The sequence below is a fragment of the Penicillium mononematosum genome, assembly GCF_028829835.1.
Source record: "Penicillium mononematosum strain IBT 11891 chromosome Unknown utg000001l:1.0-4488741.0:1.0-4491989.0, whole genome shotgun sequence".
In the NCBI taxonomy this organism is placed as follows: Eukaryota; Fungi; Ascomycota; class Eurotiomycetes; order Eurotiales; family Aspergillaceae; genus Penicillium; species Penicillium mononematosum.
In genome coordinates this window covers 971,159-993,088 of record NW_026643271.1, presented here as the reverse complement: position 1 = coordinate 993,088, position 21,930 = coordinate 971,159, and the positions used below count along the sequence as shown (strand labels likewise).

The window sequence follows — 21,930 nt, the reverse complement described above, 5'->3', positions numbered from 1 at the left end:
AACATATTGAACCAAGCGAATACAAAGCGATCAATGATAATTTACAAGCCAAATTGGCTTACAGATAATAGAAATCTACAAGAAAAAGATATAAGACTGTTCAACACTGGTGTATCATTTAAACTATTGTCTATGTGCACCTAGTGCTTAGCAGCACCGGCCTTGATGAGCATGATATCGCCGTCCTCGACAACGTAATCCTTGCCCTTGGTCATAATCTTACCAGCAGCCTTGATGCTGTTTTCATCACCGTACTCACGGAGAGCAGCGTAGTTGTACACAATAGCCTGAATGAAGGTCTTCTCGAAGTCGGTGTGAATGACACCAGCCGCAGCGGGAGCCTTGGTGCCCTTGCGGATGGTCCATTGCCGAACCTCGTCCTCACCAGTGGTGAAGAAGCTGCCCAGGTTCAAAGCCTGGCGCATGGTAGTGATGATCTTAGGCAGACCGGACTTGGTGCCCAAGGTCTTGCACTCAGCCTCAGCGGCCGCATCATCGTGCATCAGGGTCAGACGCTCCTCGAACTGAGCCGAGACGGGAAGGATGGGGTCGCCGGGCGAGTTGGTCTTGATCCACTCAAAGACCTTGGGGAGGTACTTGTTCTTCTGGCGGATGTAATCTCTCTCGCTCAGGTTGACAAGGTACACAACGGGCTTAGCAGTGAGCAGGAACAGGGGGTTGATGACTTCGACCTATAACCAGTTTGGTTAGCATGAGATTCTCAAAGAGTTTGAGTGATGTAATCATGTAGAAGTGGACTCCAAAATTTCAGCAAATAACTGTTTTTCTCAAGGTGCCTCGGATTGTGAGTATCCTTTTAATGAGGCACTCAACGAGCTGGGTTAATTTCGAGCAGTGCTCTTATTCATCAGGAAAGGAGTTGGTTTAGATAGAGAAGGGCAAGTAGGGTCGGGGGAGAAGAAAAAATTTTCAACATACCTCTTTGGGGTTCCAGTCACCCTTGCGGATGTCATTGCCAGCCTTCAGGAACTCAAGGATCTTGGCAGTAGTAGCCTCCTCTTCCTTGAGCTTCTTCATCTCCAGAGATTGTCCACCACGACGAGTCTGCTTGCTGAGAAGGTCGAGAGCCTTCTCAACAAACTCGATATCCTTAATGCGGAGCTCCTCGTTGATGATGGTCAGATCACGGCAAGGATCGACGTCACCCTCAACGTGGATAATCTCGGCATCATCGAAGCAGCGAACCACCTGGAAGATGGCATCGACAGCGCGGATGTGTGACAGGAAAGAGTTACCCAGACCGGCTCCAGTCGAGGCACCGCGGGTGAGACCGGCAATATCGTACACGGTCAAGTTGGCAGGAACCTGCGACTTGGGCTTGTAGTGCTGGCAGAGCCAGTCGAACCGCTCATCGGGGACGATGACGCGGGCCTCCTCGGGGTCAATGGTGGCATAGGGGAAATTGGCCGGGTTACCGAGGAGGACTTGGTGATGGACTGGAAGAGTGTCGACTTGCCGACATTGGCAAGACCAACCTGAAGCCATATTGTTAGTCAATCATGGTTGAGAAGAAAGAAGGAAAAAAAAAAGTTGTGAGGAAAGGGGGCAAGGGGGGGTTTAAATAGTTTTTCGGGAGGTAAAAAGTGGACTGTGCTGTGTGGAAAAAAAGGAAAAAAAAAGAGAAAGGGTGGGGGCCTAGCTCACATACGATACCGCTCTTCAGGTTGTTTCCTGGACGGCCCAAAAGGACCTTTTCCTGGACTTGGGGCTTCTTGGGTGCCATTTTATTTGATTTTTTCTTCTTGCTTGAGTAGAAGCGACAGAAGAGAGGTGGGAGGTGGGGGGATGTCGAAAGGCGGAAGCGGGAACAAGGATGGAGCGCGCCAAATGCAGGACCAGCTGCGGATCGATCGACGATACGAAGGAAGAGGATAGAAGAAGTGGAAGACGTGATGGCGGCTGCCCACAGAAATTGCGGGCAATGTCAATGAGTAAAAAGAGAGTAAACGAATGCGTGTCTAGCTATGCAAAAAGCAATGTTGTTGAGGTTCGCGCCTGGCATCTTCAAATTTTCTGCCTGCAGAGCTGCCACCGCCCACGTGAGAGTCAAGCCCTGACGACGTCACTGCCATGTACGTAATCCTGTGTATCGAGCCCTGGGGGGTTATTAGGGCCTGTCTACATAGTCGGCAAGATATGTCCATAGCAAGATGGAACAGGTTGACTTAATTAAGAACGACCCCAAAGGAGAACCTATGATACAAATACACCACGAAATCAGACATATCATCTCCAATCCCGCCTCAGCAGAGATAAAATAATGCAAACCCTTTTGGGTGACCCAGCCCTAACTTATTGAACGCCAGCAAAAACAGGAGAAAAGGTATAGATAGCAAGATAGAAACCATCATTAAAGATCCATTGCATCACCATGCTCCGATGTAGTGTCAACCATATCCAGTAGCTTGGCATAAGGCACTGTCACACGTTGAAGGTCACGGTGTTTGCCTAGAGGAACGTTCGTTAGCAATTAGATCGTTAAGGAAAGAAGAGCACGGAGACCAAGAACATACCAAGTGCTAGAATCACCTCCTTCAACAATGTTTCCCGTGGCCAGCCACACAGATCATCGGATCCTTCACGCCAGTTACGGCCTTCGCGCTCATTGGCCTGCAATTTCAAGACCCGCTCGCTGGCATCGTCTTCGTCCTCAAAGAGACCGCCAATGAGACCCTTCAGTAGTTCCTCGACCTTCAGTTTCAGACCCTCGGCGCCGATGCGCTTGGCGTACATAGATAAGTATAACCGGAACTCTTCCTTCGCGCCCAGGGACAGAGCAGCAGCGAGACGATTTTCAAGATGAGCAATGGATACGCTGGACTCGAAAGTCTCATATCCTTCGCGTGACAATAGAACCTTGATGAGACGCTGGAGGAAGTATGCTCTTCCACGAAGGAGGGTCTCATTCGTGGTGTTTCGCTCCAACCAAGGAATGATACCGGCTGCGACAGCTGCCTTGGCGTCCTTGGTATCTTGCTGTGCATCCGTGGCTTGCAAGTTGCTCACGGGTGCGTCCGTGGTGTTCCAGTACTGACTGCCGACGGCCCACCAAGCTTCCGAGATGCGCTGCCATGTGAACATGGATGGGGAATACGAGTATCCCTCGCCGTTAGACAAAGAAACGACGACTCGGCCCTCCGAATTAATGCGCGCTTCTGTTACTGCGGGAGCGGCGGTGGGGTTCGCGCCCATAGTATGAATCGCAGCATCCAAAACAGGCTGGAGGGAGACTGGTGGGTGGGGAGATGACAAGTGCTTCACATTCCAGACGTAGCACATGCCCACAGAGGATATGCACAGGATCCACGGCCCATTGCACTCCAGGATGACAGGCTGTGCCTCGAGAACAAGTGCACTTACCAGACGACGACCTGCCGGTGTCCAAAGATAGATTGATCCATCCTCACAGCCAGCTGCCCACATGCTCTGATTACCAGTCACAAGCAGGACAGTCCGCGGTAAGAAATCCTGCCACAACGGCTGATCTCCACGGAACAATGTCAGACGTACTGGCTCGCGGTCCACAGCACGACCAGTCAGACTTGCTGGGGATGGGTTCCGAGCTTCGAAAACCACGTCCACCCGAGTCTTGGCAGATCCCGAATCTGTGCCAGGGGCAGGTTGTTCCGTCGGTTTGCCGCTCGAATCTAGCGCGCGGAGAATCTGGCTGCGAATTTTGGGGACTGCTAGACGAAGTTGACTGACCGACATGCAAGGATTTGTGACTGCGGGGCGAATGAATTCTGGGGTTGGCTGTTGACCAGTTGTGGCAGACTGAACTTGAGCTGGTAGAAGGCCGTCGGGAGTGTTGGCCATGATGGTAGTTGCACCGTTTTGACTAGCAAGTGCCACACGCTTTTCTACACCGCCATCTTCGTCGCCTTCTATTTGGGCCAGCTTGCGCTTGTTTCCAAGAAGAAGAGCAGTCAGGCCGCCCTTTGGTAGACCATCAAAGGGCTTTGACAGGTCAACGATGGTGGTGGGGGCGTCAGCCTTCACCTGATTGCTGACAGATGCCATCAAACGTGCTTGCGGGAGGGATGACTCGCCAGCCCCAGCTCCGGAAACGAGTAATGGAGCGATACGCTTTTTGCCCTCTTTGGTGTATGTTGGACGCTGCTTGAGTCTTTCCAGTTTGGCTTTGTAAGGGTCGGGCTTATCTGATTCTGTGGTGGCAGGCGTCGCAGGAGTTCCGTTCGTCTGAGTCTTCGTAACCTCGGGAGCTGGCGAAGGGCCCCGAGCAGGGGTGGTCCCGTTTGATGGCTGTGGGGCTTTCTCTCCATTCGTGGTAGGTTCAGCGCCATCGCCCATCAGTGCACCCATTCTCCCTTCGACATGCTTGATCTCGCCAGCCTTGCTCTTTTCCTCCAGCAACAAGCTGTCTGTGGTTTCTGTGATACCAGCGCCCTTTCGATTAGTTCCAAACTTGGTGAGTGATTTCTCATTCTCTTCCATTTCCGTGGCCCAGCCCAGCTCGCCATCTTCAAACCTAACTGCCACAATTGTGCCATCTAGAGCAGTAGCAAAGAGACACTTGCCATCAGGGGTCCATGCCAGGTCTGAAATAGCTTTAGCAGCCATTTCCTGGGCAACCACAATCGGCCGTGCGTTGCTTGTAATCCAGATACTGAGGGATTTGTCTCCACCGGCACAAGCAATGACGGTAATGTGGTGTTGAGGTACAGGCTGGCCATCGGCTTGCTTCTTATTGGGTGGCTCTGTTGCATAAAGTCGTGGAGAGAACGAACAAACCTCAACAGGTGCCTCATGTCCAATCAAGTTGATATCACCATCCCATGATCCACGGTTGATGATGGCCACAGAGCTTACAGGACCGTTCACAGCGTTTGCAGCTGCGATGTGCATCCCATCAGGCGACCAAGAACAACGACGGAAATAGGCTGTCAAAGGAGAATTGGCGAATGGGGCTGTGATTGTTTGCTCGAGGACGAAGTTGTTCATATGGTCGTGAGATGAAGAATTAGGGGCTGGGGAGGTGAATCGGAAGATGCGGACGGTCCGGTCATCACTAGCAGTTGCGAAATATTTGTTTGCCGGATCAAAAGTGATACCTTTGACATGACTCTGGTGGATCGCTATAGTTTTCAACTTCTCAAATGAGTGACCAGACCACACCACGACCTTTGAGTCCAGCCCAACGGAGACCAGTATTGATGAGTCGAAGGACCATCCGAGATCCTGGACATCATTGTCGTGACCGATCAGCCGTCGAATCGTGCGCCAGTTCTCAACGGGGGGTGCTTCATCGGTGCCTAAAAGTTTTCCCATAGCCGTCAGTGTCTGCCTCCATTTCTGCATATCCAGTGTATCCAAAGCATACCAAATGTTGACGAGTGTGTTGGAGGGTTAGCGTCAAGTGTGTACACGCAGACAATCTTATCATCTGCACCTGATGCCAGGTATTTCCCGTTGGGCGAAAACCGGACGGTATGAATGGTGCCGGAGTGGTTGCTCATGGATGCCAGTTGTTTTGGCTTGCCCTCAAGTTCGGGGGTTCCGGTGCCGTAAATAGCATCTGTTGACCAGATTCGCACGTATCCATCTAAAGCAAAGCAAAAGCCAGAATGTCAGCGATAATTCTCTCTGCGGCGCATGATCATTGTGACCTCCACCTCAAAGCAAAAAGGGTCAAGCTCACCTCCAGCAGCTGTGACAAGTCGCTTCCCATCTGGCGAAACATCGCAGCTGTAGACCTCGAAATCCTTGCGTTCACCTGTATCAGAACAATGAAATTAGCAAATTTTGTCCCTTCCATGGGATGGTTCGGTTCTGCTCTCATCAAGCACTCCATCCCTCCCCGACAGTGTCAAGGAAAGAAAACCAGGGCGATCAAGCTCCGTACCTCCATGGGTGAGCCAAACTGGCTTTATGATATGCATCGTGCCAGTCCCGGAGCAAAGTCACGGTGATTCGCTTATTTCTCAGCGGTTTGAGTAGTTGTGTCTCGAGGTAAGGTCGTGCGACACGTATCGACACCAAAGTGCGCGCGGAGCGTGGGTAAGGAGGGGAGCGGCGCAACGTGTGATCGAGCGGGTCTTTAATTATATGGGTTTAACGTGGAACATGGCAGGACCAAGAGCCAAAGCAGGATGTTCCTCGCCAAATCCAAAGCAAGAAAGTAAATAAAATCACAGGTCCGGATGAGAGAGACCGGAGATTAAAAGGGCGCGAAACCAAAAGTCGCGATCTCCAGATTTGCCTGGTCCGAGCTCCCGCGTTAAGATGGAACTACACTGCAAGGGCTAAGGCCTAGCTAGGTACTAGCACTTATTGATTTCTTGGGGGGGAGATACTATCATTTTGTATGTTCTGTCTTATGCAAATATCCTTTTATGCATGCTATATATGCTGGGTCCGATTAGTCACTACAGTCATAGGTAGGAGTCTGCTCTCTCCTGGACTCTCCAACCAACGCCATCGCAGCTAGCATCTATACTATGGCAAAAATCTTTGAAGTTTGTATCAATAATTCCCAGTTTTCAACAGCTGTATTGGGCCCCAGTCGACACCGACGCCGCTTCACAAGATCAACGAGTGATCATTCTAATCCAGTGGGATAGCGGTCATGGCTGGAAACTGATCCAGTCGTCCTTGGACTTTACTATGATGCTATATACAAAATATCTCTAATCGGTGTATCCAGCTTACTCTACCGTCGAGATAGTCTCATTCCAGTTCTCTGATACACTATCTACAGTTCAGGTTGATCAGAAATCAGAAATCAGAAATCATCCAAATGGGAATCAACAATTTCTCTATACCCTAGCAATGCTACCACGGAGTCCGAGTCTGACTTGACAACATGCCCTGGGCTAATGATTCCAAAGACGGATTTTGGCAGGTGAAAAGTTTGTGATAGAAGCTACTACAATATTTGTACGGTTGGTCCGCATCCCTGCCTACTTACGACCTACGATCATGAGAAGTGGTACATAGTCATAGACAACGTTTTCTGCTGTATTATGTTGGCATAGTGCCAGCTAACTCCATGTGAAAGCAAGAGAAAAGAAGAAGTTGCCAGATTGTCCGCAGTCGTCTAGCCACACGCTAGCGTTTGTAGTGAGATGACCACTAGCTACGGTAGTCTCGAGCCGCTGCGATTATTTCTTGCCAGATCCACCAGATCCTCCAGAGGGGGCAGTGTAGGTCGAGCTTCCCGAACCGCTGTTGTAGTAGGTGCTTCCATTGGGGTTGGAGTAGTAGTAGGAGCCATTGCTAGAAACGGGACGGTTAGAATAAACTGTTTCCATCATGCATGGCAGCTTCGTTCAAAGTAGCTTACGTATTGGAGTAGTGGTAGCTGTTCGAGTTGGACGCGCTGGAGCCGTAATCGCGAGAGCAATAGTGGTTGCCCTAATTTGGCTTTTGTGAGTGTCATGTTGATTATTGTCTGACATTCCCCATAGAATAAATGCAGGTCTCATGTTCTTGGTGGCATGAGATAGAAAATTGGGGAGGGGACATACCTGGCTGTTGGTGCCGGAGCTGTTGACGGTGTATCCCTTTCCAGAGCTAGACATGATGGATGTTCTGATGTTTTGTAGGTATTTTGTTTGGGGATAAAGTGTGGAGTAGACAAGAAGACTAAGAGAGGAAGAGGGGGGAAGGAGGTTAATATACCAGTCTTGTTTGTTAGAGGTGGGGGGAAACGGCACAAATAGATCCGCAGTGAACAATGTTCATCACTGGGTGCTGCGATTTCGGCACTTACGACGCAGTTGGATGCTTTATGGTGTTTCACTTGTACCTAGGTATACTCAAAATGTGAATGAAGTGTGATGCTTAACCGATGGTGCATCAGAGAGCACATATACATAGCACTCTCAGGTCACCTTAAAATGAGTATATGATGTATCGACCGTCACTTAATTGATCTAACATGCAAGAAGTTTACAGGCAGAGAAATCGAATACGTACTACGACTGGTTTCAAGACTACAAGAGACATGTAGACCACCATGCCATGCACGATATAGGCCACGAAATGTCAGCTTATTACCAACAAACTCTCTGATAACAACATATATTGTACTAGACATCTTCTTAAGCTACCTATACTAGCTTCAAGTACAAACTATAAGGACCATTCTATCCATCCAGCAAATGCACTACCCTACTCACGACAATCCAGAACAAAAGCCAGATCCTCATGAGCCGCTTCCAACTGACCAGCCACTGTATAGTTGATATCGCGATAGATAATGTTTGACTCTCTAAGACATTTCAACGACCTAGCCAACCCAGGCAGAATCCTCGTGCGGCAAAACTCTTGGAATTCACCAAGGAAATAGCCCGGCGGGCTAATCAGGACAGTCGGACACATGGGGGACTTCCTGGCCATAGTCTCACCGAGCTGGCAAATAATCTCCAGCTGAACGATCAGATCATAAATAACCTGAATGGTTTCTGCACGGCGGTCTTCCAAAAGATGAAGCGAGGTAGCCTCCCTTCCTAGAGCTTCCTGGAAGAACTCGCATTCACGCTCGAAATGTTGTTCGTGGGTTAGGTGGCTAGGTCTAGTAAGAGACATTGTTGCGGGTGAAGATGACGAGGGTTGGTTGGATGGTCTTGACAAATTGACTCGCAAAGCGTCAAATTGGGATGGCGAGAGAGACTCGACAAGGTGGAAAATCCCAGGCTTTTATTGTTGTCGGAGATGGGATTGTAGTGTACAAATATCCGTTTTCACAAAGAAGCACAAAGCCCTTGAAACAGAGGTCTTCATTCTTTGTCAGGACTATGGGACAAGCGGTCTTCTATGGTTCAGTCATCTACATTACCTTTACCTTGCGCTTTGCCAGGCCATTGTTCTCTTTGTTGCACGTTCTTTCTCTTCTTCCCATAGATATCTATACTGGCGGAACTAAGTCCTCGCCATATCGACATATACTATATATGGCCAATCATCCCATCATTGAATCAGTATCCCAAACTCATCATTCAAACAGCAGTACAAGTCATTCACAGACAAGATACCTACACCTCAGTATGGCACCTTCAGAGCAGTCATGGGTTCCCCCCAATCCTCCACCAGGGATTCCAACCACCACACCAGCTACACCACCCGCCCGTTCGACCCCAGCCCGACGATACGGCAAGATCCAAGACGAAGGCGCCAAACGACAAGGATGGCTCGAAGACCCCACAGACACAACATGCCAAATCCAGCCCAGTACCCTGACCATAGCGGACCTCATAAGCGCACACTGGTACGTCCGTACCGCGAAGCGTAACATCCCATTCCAAGTTGCAGAGAACGCCTTTGCACTCAGGATACGCCAATGAAGCGGTATACAACCAGACACTGACGCAGGGTTATGCAGAGGGCGATCTCGGGCTTGCAGGCTGCGATAACGTGTATGATATCCTAGTTGGAAAGGGATTGGTCATTGCCGAGGGGATGTTCAGAAGTGATGGGCCGCAGTTTTCTCATATTGCCCGCGCTCATTTGCAGGAGGTTGCTGAGCCCCGGAGTCTGCGACACTTCTATGTTTGTGATATTGTCAATGTCGATACTAGGAATTTCGTGCAGGAGGTTCTTTATTCATCGCGCAATGACCTCACCTGGCCTCCTGTCTGTGCGGCACCGCGGATCTGGCAGTATAACACCCCGGAGTACCAGGGTCTTCTGGGTACACGTGTTGGGAAGTGTGCGGTGTATCTTGTCTTGGATATTTTCCCCAGAGGTACGTATTATATTTCTAGAATTGTGACGTGGGATCAAAGTTGTGCACTTGAGATCAGGTTTGATATTGAACCTATTCCTGGATCTTCGGTGGATGCTGCTTGATTCCATTCGCTTTAGGTGCGTTGTTCCCCTCCTACCTAGGTACCTTTGGTTTGAACTAACTGGGACTCGCACGTCTTACTGCTGAGAGCTGTTAACAATGTACTTGTTTTATTGACCTCCATCTCCACTGTAATAATCTGTAGTAACTTTGGTAGATGGCATCTGGAAGAAGAGGTGTGATAGATGTAGCAGATGCCACGACCAAAGGCACTGACCTATAACTTGAATTCCTGGACAATGTAAAAATACCAATACTTGTACATTGAGATATTCTCCTTCCTCGCCTGCTCCCTGATCAACAACAATTCATTTATGTACACATACAGGAACACCAGTTTGGCGAATTCGACGCCACATGCACAAGCTCGTGCGTTTTGGAAGACTCCAAAAGAAATGCCGGGAAACTATGAGAATACAATCGGCAGTGAGAGCTGGAAAAGTAAGGTGCGGAAATGGGAAGTGTTGGGTAAATGTAAAGAGCCCAATTCAGAGAAAATGTGGAAGAGTAGAGCGGTATACACCAGAGCCGACTGAGGGGAGGTGCCGTAACAAAAAGGGAAAAAGGATGGAGGGAATTATAGTCGTCGTTCTCATTTCGGTCGGGTGAAGTATAGACGCTTATTTCTTGTGCTCGCCGGCGACCGTCTCAAATCCCTCCTCGGCTGTTTGCGAGGCGATATCAGACTGTGTGTTCTGCTCAGCCTGTTCCTCAAAAAATGTCGGCGCCTGGCTCTCTTGCGGCGCTTCTGATGACCCAGAGGCATCTTCAACTCCAAGAGTCTTTTTCGCCAAACCCCGGGCCTGCGTCTCGCTGACCTTTCCGTAGACAGCCATGGCGTTGGCAATCATACCGCCCATGTCGCCGACATTACCGGGAACAACAACAGCCGTACCTTCACGTGCCAGGTTCGACCAGGCCGCAACGTACTTCTCAGCAACGCTGAGACTAACGGCGTTGTGGGCATTCTCTCCACCCTCCTCGATGGCCCGAGCAACAGCGTCAATACCGAGCGCGGTAGCCTCGGCCTTGAGCTTGATAGCTTCGGCTTCACCAGAAGCGTGGTTAATCTTCTCAGAGCGCAGAGCCTCAGATGCCAAAATAACAGACTGTTTGCGACCCTCGGCAATGTTGATTGCGCTCTGGCGCTGACCTTCAGACTCGAGGATCTCAGCTCGCTTGGAGCGCTCAGCAGTAACCTGGCGGTGCATGGCAGCAACGACCGCCTCCGGCGCGTGGATATCCCTAATCTCATATCGGAGGCAGACGACACCCCATTCCTGGGCCGCCTCGTTGATAGCCTTGGTGATGTTTGTATTGAGATTGGCGCGTTCCTTAAGAACGTGATCGAGTGTCAACTGACCGATTTCTGAACGCATAGTCGTCTGCGCGAGTTGCGAAATAGCGTATTCTGCGTCCTCGACTCCGTAGCTACAAGTGAGGATCCATGTATTAGCAATTGCTTTGTCTCGACTGGTCCAATTCCACGCAACCGGGGGGCAATAAAATCACTCACCTTGCCTTGTAGGCATCAAAAACTCGCGTATATAGCACACCGTCCAGCTCAAGGGTGACGTTATCCGCCGTAATGGCGTTCTGGCTGGGGGATCTCAATGGCCGCCTCCTTCAAGCTCTTCACGTAGGCAATTCGGTCCAAGAACGGCACAAGGATCGCAAGACCGGGTTCCAGGATACGGTCGAACTTTCCCATGCGCTCGACGATCCATGCTGTCTGTTGTGGCACGAATCGCACGACGGTGTTCGCGGGTAGTGTTTGCCGGGTGGTGAAATAGCTGGTGGGTCCCTCATTGTATGAACCAGCTCTGAAGCTGTTGAGAAGAGACTCTGGGGCAAGATGATGAGAAGAATTTGACAGTGTCCGTCGTTGAATCTGAGTGAAGGGTGTGGCGCTGACTGCGGAGGTTCGTGTGAGATGTTGGGGAAGGAGTTTCTGGCCACGAGGCCGGAGTAGCCTTGACGTTTGGCGGGATGCACCCTCCATCTTGATCAAGAGGTGTGATTAGATGTAAAGAGGTTTAAAGGAAAAGAAGAACAGAGTGTTAGGTGTGCAGAACAGAGCTAGAGAGGGGGAAAGGGAGCTGTTAGAGCCGGATCGGGACTGAATTGTCTCCGTTTGGCAAGATCTGGATGCCTGAGGCAGGAACTATCGACCTCATTCTTTCAGACTCGACTTTCTTTATGCAAGTGCACATATATGTAGATAGATAGATATACCATATCCGCATAGCTCAAGACACGTCTTACAATTGACGTTTACGTTTTCCTACAGAGCAAATTTAATGCCATTGTGTGCACAGTATACATCAATCATATCAATCATATTACTCCACAAAGACCTGAACAGCCCAGTTTATGCAAAAAAACAAACAGAAAATAAAATACTCTGTGCAGGAACCCCAGCAAGAAGAACAAGGCACTGAAATGGATCAATCCACTTCAAAGGATCTGTCGAAAGAAGAACTGGCAGACCGGATGAACAGTCACCCAAGGAAGAGATCGGCAATGTAGATATGCTGGATTCATTATCTCCGATTGGCACCATGAACGGAACTCGAGACACACAGATAACCTCAGACAAGACTTTTAAGATATGTGCTTTTTCTGAGTCATTGCCATGCTGATACTTGTTAAGATCCAGAGCCAATGAAAGGCCTGAATCGTAAATTGACTGGATCGATAGAGGGGAACCGCAAAGGCAGGAAACAAGAAAAGTTGTGGAAATATCTATGTCAAGGGTGAAAAACGAATTTTGACCCGGCACACCGTGGCGGCAGGCATTGAAGAAAGAGAGTCTGCCAGTAAAATCATGTCCGGACGCCAGAACGTTTTGAGAATCTCCCATGACTGAAAAGCAATGAAGATTAAACAGAAAAAAAGGGAGGTGAATAACTCCGAAGGTTCGAGTTGACCGAGAATCCTGACCGCGTTATTGCAATGAAAGGGTCACTTGGAACTCTAGAAGAGAAGTTGGCGAATATGCATGCAAAAAAAAACCCATTTTGGACAAAAAAAATAATAATGCCGGTCATGAAAGATGAACGAGCAGTAGAAGGAAACGTGTCGCGAAGAAGCAAAACAGAGAAAAAAAAATGCAAAAGGGCTCATGATAACTTTTCTCCCGCCGTCTTGCCGGGTTGGGTATTGAAATATTTGCTGATCTTCCCCCGGTTGCGCACTTTCATCTTTCCACTGGCAATGGCTTCATGGATCGTATTGGAGACGAGCGTATGGTAGTCCGATGTATGATCTTGTGAAAGATGGATCAAGTCGTACATCACGATGTCCGGAATGTTGCGATGGTGAAGCAGACAGTTCCGATAAAATTCCACGAGCTCGTTGAAACCTTTGTCAACGTGTCGAGTCAAAAGATCATCAAGGGCTGAACGCCTAAATTCATTGTACAAATGCGAATTGAAATGTTTTGTCAAGCTGAATGACCAGAGTTCGTAAGGCTGGGTCATTCCAAAGCTATACCTTCTTGCCATCGGTGGGCCTCGGCCATCGAAAGTTTCTTTGCGAGACATATTGGAAGTTTTTGGGACATAATTTGACGTTTCTGTGGACAAACGGCCCTTCCCATTTGACTTGGGCGCCGGTTGATGAGCTTCGGCCAAAGACTTGTTGATCAACCAATCAGGACCGCCGGCTTGGTATTGAAAGCATTCTGTGTCAAAACTGTTCATACAGTCAGTTAATGCCTGGCAAGAAATATATCTCAGGTAAAAATTCCAGCATACCTCATCGGGGCTACCGTCGGTTCCAAATCAGAGGGCAGAGGGGGTTCGGGCTGCGAATCTAGTCCACGCGCTGAGGAAGAAGGGTCAACAATTGAATGGTCCACGGGAAAAGAGGAAGACGACGAAAAAGAACGACGCTGTCGAGTCATCGGGGGAGGCGGGGGGGTTCCAGGGGTATCCTACATTGGCAATTTCGTTCACTGCAGCGGGTAGCAACGAGGGCATGAATTCCGGTGCGGTAGACGAAAGGGAAGTCTTCGCATCATGGGCAACGCCGTTGGGAACGAATTGAGGAGCGGATCCGTTGATAACATTCTCGGAGTGGCTGTGAACGGGAGTGTTCTCGTCAGTCTTTCTAGCGGGGGCGGCGCCGTCGTGCTGGGCGGCAGGTTCACGCTGGTCCACGGGGAGGACCCATTGCTGCCATTTCTCTCTGGGGCGGAGGCGGTCGACACCATCCTCGCCAGTTTGGCACTCAACGTTGCGGAGCTGACGGGCCACGTGACGAAGGAGCTCAAAGTCCTCGGTGAGGGACTTGACTCGCTTGAAGCTGGCAAGGACATTCAGGGGCACAAATCCTTGAGAATCCATCTGCTTCCGAAGGAACATGTCCTTACACATGTTGTCAACTGAGAAGTAGTACTCCAATTGCATGGAGAGCATATTCATGAGCGAGAAAGGCTCCATGTATTGCTGGTAGGAATAGCGCTCATCGGGCCAGAGTTGACAGCCGGGTAGCCATACATCGTGCTGATATCACCTGGGAAAGGATAAACAACACCGTACATGTTTGCGGGAGTGGGCAAAGAGGGCGATCGGAGGGGCATACGGTTTCCTTGTTGAGATCCATTGGGTAGGCCATGCTGCTGCGACCGCTGACGGTCGTTGAAGCCAAACGACTTGGGGGCGAATGAGTTGTTGGCCATAGACGCATTGAACTGGGCGTTCTGGCCGAAGTTGGAGTAAGCACCACCACGCCCGCGGTTCAGATCCACGGCCTCCACGCTCAGATCGGAACTCTCCACGTTCGCGGTTGAATTCGTTGAAACCGGCGGGGTCGGCAGACTTCGAGCCGGCCTCAAAGCGACGGTCGCTGCTGCGGGCTGCAGCCTGTGAGTCAACAGCCAGGTTTCCACCCTTCTGGTTGCGGTCACCGGCGCGGGCATCCTGGTTTCTACCAAAGGGCTTGCCCTCACGTTGAGCGCGGGGGACATTCTCTCCGCCATTCACCTGCTTGCTCTCCTCTCCGTTGCGAGCTCCACGGCCGCGCTCGGGTGCCTGGGAAGCCTTGCGTGCATCAGCAGCACCGGCGTCGGTGCTAGTGGACCGTCTCGACTGCGCGGGAAGAGAAGCGGCACGTCCAGTGCCAGACTCGTGGCGTCCCCGATCTCCAGATGCCTGCTTTGCGCCTTGGGCAGCCTGTCCAGAGGCGGCCTTGTCGGTGGCAGCGGGTCCATTGCCGTGAGCTCCACGGCCGCCGTCCCGGCCACCACGAGTGGCCCGTCTACCTCCACGGCCGCCGGCAGATGGGAGGGGGGTGTTGAAAACAGCAGTAGGGACGTAAGGAACGGGTGTCCACTTTTCTTTTCCGTGAGGTCTGATTACCGGACTCTTATCGGTCTTTTCTTGAGACTTCTTCTTCTCTTCGCCAATCGCGACTTGGGGGGGTGGGCCATGCAGTAGCGTCTTCTACTGGGGGAACGGATCCAGCATCGCGTCCTTTTCCATCGGTCTTCTTGCGATCCTTGGCACCTTCCTGTGCACCATCGGCGCCCTTCTTCTTAGAGCCGGCCTTGGAGTCTTGCTGGGTCTCATCAGCAGTCGAGGCAGCCTTGGAGGCGGGCTTGCTAGTGGAAGTGGACTTGGGGGCAGCCTTGACCTTGGCATCCTGTGCCTCTCGTCTCTGTTGCCAGATGTTGACTGAGGGGAGAGGAGCCGCCTTCAGCTCCTTGGGTGGTGATGCGGTCTTCTCGGAATCCTCGGACTTCTCAGTGGGCTTCTCTGCGGCACCTTCGGCCTTCTCGGTCTGTCCCTCACTGGGAGCCTGCTTCTCGGTAGCATCTGCGTTGCCGTTGGAGGTATTTGAATCATCCTCCTTTGACTTGCGCGACTTCGAGCCTGTGCGAACGCTCGGGCTTGATGTTCGAGAGTTGATGGCCTTTGTCTTGGCGGCATGCTTGCTGGTGACAGTGGTGAAATCATCATCCTTGTTCTCCTCGACTACCTCGGGTTTTTGGATGGGCTCAGATTCGGTGGGAGCTGGTGTTTCACTCGTTGTAGTCTCAGCGATGGTCTGCTCCTCCGGTTTGGAGTCAGGCTTCTCGGATTCTGATGGTGTCTTGGACGGGGTCGGTGTCCCGGAGGCGCCCTTGGCGGCTTGTGCGTACGAAAACGTAGACATATCGTATTGAGAGCTTATTGTAGCTCCGATCGAGTGCGTTGGGAAAGAAAATTGAGGCGCGGTTTATTTTACCGGATGACCTGGGTGACTCTGGGGCTCAGTCTACGCCTACTGGGGACGAGATGGCACCTGCGCAAAGTGAAAATCAAGAAAGGGAAAGATTCCAGCTTCTTGTAACCCCACTAATCTGCGGCTTCCCGTCGTTTCAGAGAGACTCTCAATTGTGTGTCAAAAGGACGAGTTCGTGCGTAAGCGAGACGAAGGACCACGGGTGGTATCGGGTCGCGAAATGGCAATCGAAGGAGTTGTATCTGCTGAGAGGATCGTCTAGACCACAAATCGCATTGATAAATGGGCCGTCGATATCTCGGGGTGGAGGGGTGATCTCAAAGCCGTGACTTGTGAGCGCACAGGTCAGAAAACAAAGAGGAAAGTGTGTAAGGTGAAAAAAATCCCACCGACGCTACGAAGGCACTGCCTTGTCAACGTCGCTAGGCTGCGAAGGGTTGAAAGATCTCGCTGAGTGCAAGTCGGATTCACAGGAACGTTGTGTAATTCCTGTCAGGGTTTGAGGCGAAGCACAAGATCAATCTGCGAATGTCCCTTGGAAAAAAAAAATGGGGACTGCGGATTCGCACGTGGGATTCGGAAGAGAGGAAGTCGGTTCTCTCTGAGACGGAGAGGTACCGGAAAAGAAGGAAGTCGCGGAAGGGAGAAAACAGCCCGGGGGGAGAAATGTAGGAGAGAAGAGAGAGAAGACACAAAATTATTTGGTTCAGGGCAGAACTGGTAGCGGGGTTTTTTCTTTACACGTAATTAATATTTTGAATGGCTTGTTTTTTGTACTATATTTTTTTTTATTGTGGAATTTCGCATAAAAGGAAATTTTGAAAAACTTCGTTTGGTCTGATTTCTTTTCTAAATTGTCAAAGGTCCATTCCTTTGAATATGTATCATACCTTACTTAAAACCTCAAGTCAGGATTGCCTCGAGAATTCCCTCAATCCAGATGTAATCGGGCATCTCGGTGAGTCTGTACTAACCGATTTGAGCCATATTCCCATAGTACTTATATACTTATTACACATTGCAGAATAAACACACTATGCCTAGAATACCCTGTCTTATACTATGTCCCTATGTCCACTTCTGGTATATTTGCATTGCCGAGGTCAACAATCTCCGTACCTTTTTATACATCTATGAAACCAACAAAGAACCAGTTCAAAGTTATTGAGCCGCATGCTTCTTTAGAAGGTATTGGCCCAATGACAATTACAGCTCAGGCGACCCATGATTAAAATAGCTGTCGAAGTGGCGATACTTCAGGGTTCTGAGGTCTTAAGCAACAAATGTCCAGCCAATTGGATAACACTATGGCGTTCTTATTCTAAACCTTCAATCAAAGACCTTTTACCTTATATATATAGCTTCTACTCGAGTCCTAACAATAGAAATCGCTTCTAATACAACAGGACACCTATACTAATCCTCGGTTCATCAACGTGAAGCAAGAAATACATACAAAGTACATCTGAATATCGCGGGGTCCACCGGAGCCCCTTCCAGCCATTGGCGCACAATAGAATTATCTGACGTGGGAGAGTCGAGGTTTTCCTTTGAATACCTACTTACTTATGTTGTATATAAAATATCATAATGTCAATATTATACCGCAGTCAGATAGTATTATCGACCTTAGTATACGCATGCCCAACTACCCAAATCCTCCCAAACCCTGTAATCTTCAGCCCGTTGGACCGTTGATTGTTCGGATATACGGGCCGGTGATGAAACATTTGAATCCCTCGGGGTAAACGTAATACATCTCAATACCCGTGGACCTTTGGAGGTGCCAAGTGAGGTATTACATATTATATTACATATGATATTACATAGTACCTTGCGAGAGGAAAAAATTACCTGCAACATACAATATTGCAGCGTAGGACTGTCATGTTGATCATTGTGCGACGAAAAGAATGTGATATAATTTGTATGCTTCCATGGAACACGTGAACTGCCCTGCTAGTACAATACTAACACTACTATTTTTGTATATATTAATATAAAAATGAGATCCAATTAAACTAACTCGAACCATCCCAATTCCCCTTCACCTAATAAATCCATATTCAACGTTGTGCTTTCGGCAGTGATTAGGGCTGAGGGCACGCGGAAACCATCGGAATGGGAGAGTGGGTATGTAATCAGAATACGCGGGCTGTACTGAAAATAACATGCCGTGTCCGCGATATATATGTACCGCTGGCAGTGGGATTTACGTATAAACAGACTCTTCGAAAACGACGTCTATGTAAAAGAGGGATATCATTGTCCTGGTAGATAAAACTCCATGTTCCATATTCCAACCAACACCAAAAACAAAAATCTACCAATGCCGAACACTGACCAACACCTGTTCACGAGTATCGAGATCCATAGCGCCCAGTGGACCCGTCGTCAAGCCCAGGCGCATAAGGACCTGCCAGACGAGCTTGCGCTTAAGATTCTCGCGCACGGGAATCTTCTCCATGGCATCGTAGCCGTTGAAGTATTTGAGGAAGACAGGCCAGTACTTCTTGTGTAGGGCCTGACTATCGTTGGGCGCGATATCCGGACTGACGTTTTCGTCTCCCTGGGTGGTTCTGGGATCGTCGGGGAATCGGGAGAAGATTTCGTCAAGCCAGCGGGACTCGAGTGGGGATGCGCGGTGCGGGGAGAGGATGAAAGAGGACAGCCGGAGAGCTGTTGATTGATCGAGGAGTTTGTGGGTAGAGCGCAGTCGGGCGTGTGGGTCGAGTCGACTGGCCGTGGGAGTTTCATCCCCGCTGCCGTGGCTGTCGAGGGAAGAGGATGAGGAAGAGTGCGTGTCGTCATTTGCATCGTCTGAGTCGCTGTCCTCATCGACCGAGATAGAGTCCGGGTTGCCCTTAGACAGGTATCGCTCAACTTCCTCCTTGCGCAGTGCAATCTCCACAGCCATTTTGATCTCGGGTGAGACTTTGATGCGCGCGAAAGTGCGGAGCTGGGTGACCCAGCCGCCGCGCAGTAGCCAGGCCAGGATAGTGAAGTATATCTCTTTGTGGTCTTTGCTGGGGATGAAGTTGCTATAAGGACGAGGGGTACCACTAAGAGTGGAAAGCATTTTTGGCAGACTAGGGTACGTTGGGAATGCTGTCTGATAAGCGATCGTAGCTATTTCAAGCTTGCTCAAGTCACAGTTTGGGGAGACGATGTATGTGTCTCGCTGGTGTATGGGAGGGATGGCGCGAGCACGACGCCAGTACACAAGATGACTTGACAGCATCTGGATATGGGATAGTGGGATTCCCGATGATGCTGATATCTGTGCAAACGACTTGGTTGGCTTGGAGCATCGGATATAATGCGTAAGTGCAGGGGCAAGTGCTCCCCCGGACGCTTCAACATCCTTGATAATTGCGGCTTCGCTGTCTAAAAGAAGTAGGGCAAAGTGCTTTGCCAGGACCTGATGTGGCGTGTTGTTTTCATCCGCACTTGGATCGTCGACTGGGGTTGCACTGTCTGCTGTCGTGAGCCACAGCCCTGGGTATGCTTTATCCATCAGGACCAGTAAGGTACGGAGTAGAGGTCAAAGGTGGAATTTGGAGCGAGATGGAAACATCCGGGCTGAGTGATACGGATGCGATTTTCGATGTCGATATGCTGCTGTAGACTGTGTAGATAGCCCGAGCTAGAGAAGACTGGGATATCAATTCGGAGTAAAGATTATTGGTCGATGTTTCTGTCCAGTGGTATTGTCAGCCCCAGCAGGGTGGTTGTTAGTAGGGAACATACTTGTCTCTCGTGCTCTTCTCCTCATTTGTAGGATATTTTGAGACTCCTTCCACACATAGTCAGTGCGAGCCTGTTCCCATTTAAGAGCCTTGGCAAATTTTTTGATGATATTCTCATAAATTTCCTTCACGCGCATGGAGTACTCCAGGAGAGGAGGATCCACAACAAACACCACATTGAACATTGTCATATGGTCTTTGTCCTCAGGGTCAAGCGACTCATCCTGTTTTCCAGGCCTTCCGCTGCCCGACGCACGCTTAGTATCTGTCGGCGATGTCAACGATTCCGCAATGGAAGCGACACTGGCACCCAGATCAGGCGAGGTAACAGGTTGCTCGTCCTTCTTGCCCTCCTCGGCACTATCATTGTGACCCAACTCCCCACCATCCCATTCAGCACGGGGCTTCTTCTGCTTCTTGCGTCGTTGCTTGCGCCATGACCCATCCTCGCGCACAAAGACCGGCCAACCAATAAGCGCCAAATCATTGATCCCAACCTCAAATCGCCGCTTATGCCATGACCGGGACGGACTAAGCAACTTCTCCCACACACTCCCAGGTACACCCAAAAGCGACTCCCAAGGCGGCCTAGAGCTCCCAGGACCATCATCAGGCCGATCAGACGCCGTCCCTGCATCGTCCTCAGGATCCTGATCGGTGGCCGCAGCCCGTTTCCGAGCGGACGAGCCGCGCCCGGAGCCTAGCGACCCAGGACGCTGGGGCTCACCGGCAGCAGGCGACGCAGCAGCGGGGAGATGATCATCGAGGCCGAAGTTGCTAGCGCGGCGACCCGCTAGCACAGAACTCCCGCCAGCATGGCTCTGGGTTTCCCGTTCATCCTCGTCTTCGTCAGAGCTCAAGCCACTCTCAGAGCTCGAGCTCGAATCGGTATTCTTGGATCGTGTGCGGTTGCGCGAGACGCGCCGGCCGCCCTTGGTGGTGGTTTTGATGCGATTCTCGCTGAGTGGGTTCGGGGGGGTAGTGGAAGACGAGGCGGGGGCCGGTGCGAGAGCGCACAATGAGAATGATTGCCACGAGGCACGGGTCTGGTGGCCGGGCGATCGATGACATTTGGTGGCTTGGGGCTCTGTGGAGGTGTTGGAGATTGTAAGAGTGGCTGGGCGGAACGGTTACACATGCGGGGAACCGCATATGGCGAGAGCCAACAGGTCACCACAAGGATTGGAATAATTTTGCGATTTTCAACGTTAACTCGTTTATACAGAACACGTTTACTTGAATAAGTACCAAATACATTTTCTTATGTACAACGCCTTGAATAATGCCAGCACTACCCGACCAACACGGACTAGCGCCACTCTTCCATATCATACAATATCATCCAATGTTTCGCAATCCATATCAGCGCTTCTGTTCTGGATTCGCCGGGCCAGCAGCTGGTGTAGCTGGTGTCTGTCCTTTCCCTTCACCGTCTTTAAACACTAATCCGAGGTTCTCGAAGTTATCCGGTGCCATGAGGTTCCTAATCACAAGTTGCAGATCAGCATATTGTTCCGACATTCATCACATGTACAATTCCTCCTCCAATGGCAATATCCAGTCCTCCGCATATTGGGCAGACCTACTTGTCCATTCGGCACGAAAGGTATTCCTTGGCCAATTTGCGACAGGCCTCGTCGTTGGTGCCTTTGTTCATCTTGATACACTTCAGATATCCCGAGATAATATGCTTGCATTCACCTGCAGTGTCCCGAATTATGATTAGCTCCATTGTCTTTGCTGGTCTTGCCGAGTTCCTTTGGGGTATGGGCTGTGTCGCTGCTGGCTGGCGTACCTTCGTGATCAAGAGGAAAGCTACCACGCTCGGGTCTGTAGAATGTCCCATTGGGTCAGCAATTGCAAGACAAGAGATCATCTCCGTTCGTTCGCTAGACAACATGTCACAGGCGTAAATATGCACGCTTGGAATAATCCGACTCACGGTGATGGCTTGTAGTTCACCGACCCACCGCCGGGGGCTCCGAAACTCATTTTCAGTAATATTTGGCGTGTATCGGCTCTTAATATCAACGAAACAGGATTCTGCTTTGTAGCTCACGAGGTGAGCATCAGTCGGCGAAAGCGAATCGAACCCTCCGAAAGACAAACAGGACAAACGAAACA

At 50.3% G+C, this 21,930-nt stretch overlaps 8 protein-coding genes across 8 annotated transcripts; 1 reads left to right on the top strand and 7 right to left on the bottom strand.

The window, feature by feature from the left end:
• Positions 1–140: 140 nt before the first annotated feature.
• On the bottom strand, positions 141–1,744 carry N7519_000365 (YchF/Obg family ATPase; the record flags this gene model as incomplete). The annotated part of the gene is made up of 3 exons (XM_057287144.1): positions 141–692; positions 940–1,457; positions 1,666–1,744. 3 exons carry the CDS (start codon positions 1,742–1,744, stop codon positions 141–143), a joined length of 1,149 nt encoding a protein of 382 aa, XP_057153227.1.
• A 609-nt stretch (positions 1,745–2,353) lies between these two features.
• hir1 (putative histone transcription regulator Hir1) lies at positions 2,354–5,921 on the bottom strand (the record flags this gene model as incomplete). The annotated part of the gene is made up of 5 exons (XM_057287143.1): positions 2,354–2,469; positions 2,535–5,294; positions 5,363–5,584; positions 5,681–5,755; positions 5,885–5,921. The coding sequence occupies 5 exons, from the start codon at positions 5,919–5,921 to the stop codon at positions 2,372–2,374; spliced, it is 3,192 nt and encodes a 1,063-aa protein (XP_057153226.1). The 3' UTR covers positions 2,354–2,371.
• Positions 5,922–7,142: 1,221 nt separating this feature from the next.
• On the bottom strand, positions 7,143–7,562 carry N7519_000363 (uncharacterized protein; the record flags this gene model as incomplete). Its single annotated transcript, XM_057287142.1, has 3 exons — positions 7,143–7,257; positions 7,325–7,395; positions 7,509–7,562. The coding sequence occupies 3 exons, from the start codon at positions 7,560–7,562 to the stop codon at positions 7,143–7,145; spliced, it is 240 nt and encodes a 79-aa protein (XP_057153225.1).
• A 592-nt stretch (positions 7,563–8,154) lies between these two features.
• Positions 8,155–8,571, bottom strand: N7519_000362 (uncharacterized protein; the record flags this gene model as incomplete). Its single annotated transcript, XM_057287141.1, has 1 exon — positions 8,155–8,571. One exon carries the CDS (start codon positions 8,569–8,571, stop codon positions 8,155–8,157), a length of 417 nt encoding a protein of 138 aa, XP_057153224.1.
• Positions 8,572–9,029: 458 nt separating this feature from the next.
• On the top strand, positions 9,030–9,326 carry N7519_000361 (uncharacterized protein; the record flags this gene model as incomplete). Its single annotated transcript, XM_057287140.1, has 1 exon — positions 9,030–9,326. The coding sequence occupies one exon, from the start codon at positions 9,030–9,032 to the stop codon at positions 9,324–9,326; it is 297 nt and encodes a 98-aa protein (XP_057153223.1).
• A 1,123-nt stretch (positions 9,327–10,449) lies between these two features.
• N7519_000360 (SPFH domain-containing protein) lies at positions 10,450–11,831 on the bottom strand (the record flags this gene model as incomplete). The annotated part of the gene is made up of 3 exons (XM_057287139.1): positions 10,450–11,260; positions 11,346–11,425; positions 11,469–11,831. 3 exons carry the CDS (start codon positions 11,829–11,831, stop codon positions 10,450–10,452), a joined length of 1,254 nt encoding a protein of 417 aa, XP_057153222.1.
• A 1,120-nt stretch (positions 11,832–12,951) lies between these two features.
• Positions 12,952–15,988, bottom strand: N7519_000359 (La domain family; the record flags this gene model as incomplete). The annotated part of the gene is made up of 5 exons (XM_057287138.1): positions 12,952–13,525; positions 13,588–13,645; positions 13,692–14,280; positions 14,374–15,165; positions 15,221–15,988. 5 exons carry the CDS (start codon positions 15,986–15,988, stop codon positions 12,952–12,954), a joined length of 2,781 nt encoding a protein of 926 aa, XP_057153221.1.
• Positions 15,989–18,380: 2,392 nt separating this feature from the next.
• N7519_000358 (uncharacterized protein) lies at positions 18,381–21,798 on the bottom strand (the record flags this gene model as incomplete). Its single annotated transcript, XM_057287137.1, has 7 exons — positions 18,381–19,530; positions 19,592–19,754; positions 19,808–20,893; positions 21,237–21,289; positions 21,393–21,507; positions 21,602–21,636; positions 21,749–21,798. The coding sequence occupies 7 exons, from the start codon at positions 21,796–21,798 to the stop codon at positions 18,381–18,383; spliced, it is 2,652 nt and encodes an 883-aa protein (XP_057153220.1).
• Positions 21,799–21,930: the final 132 nt, after the last annotated feature.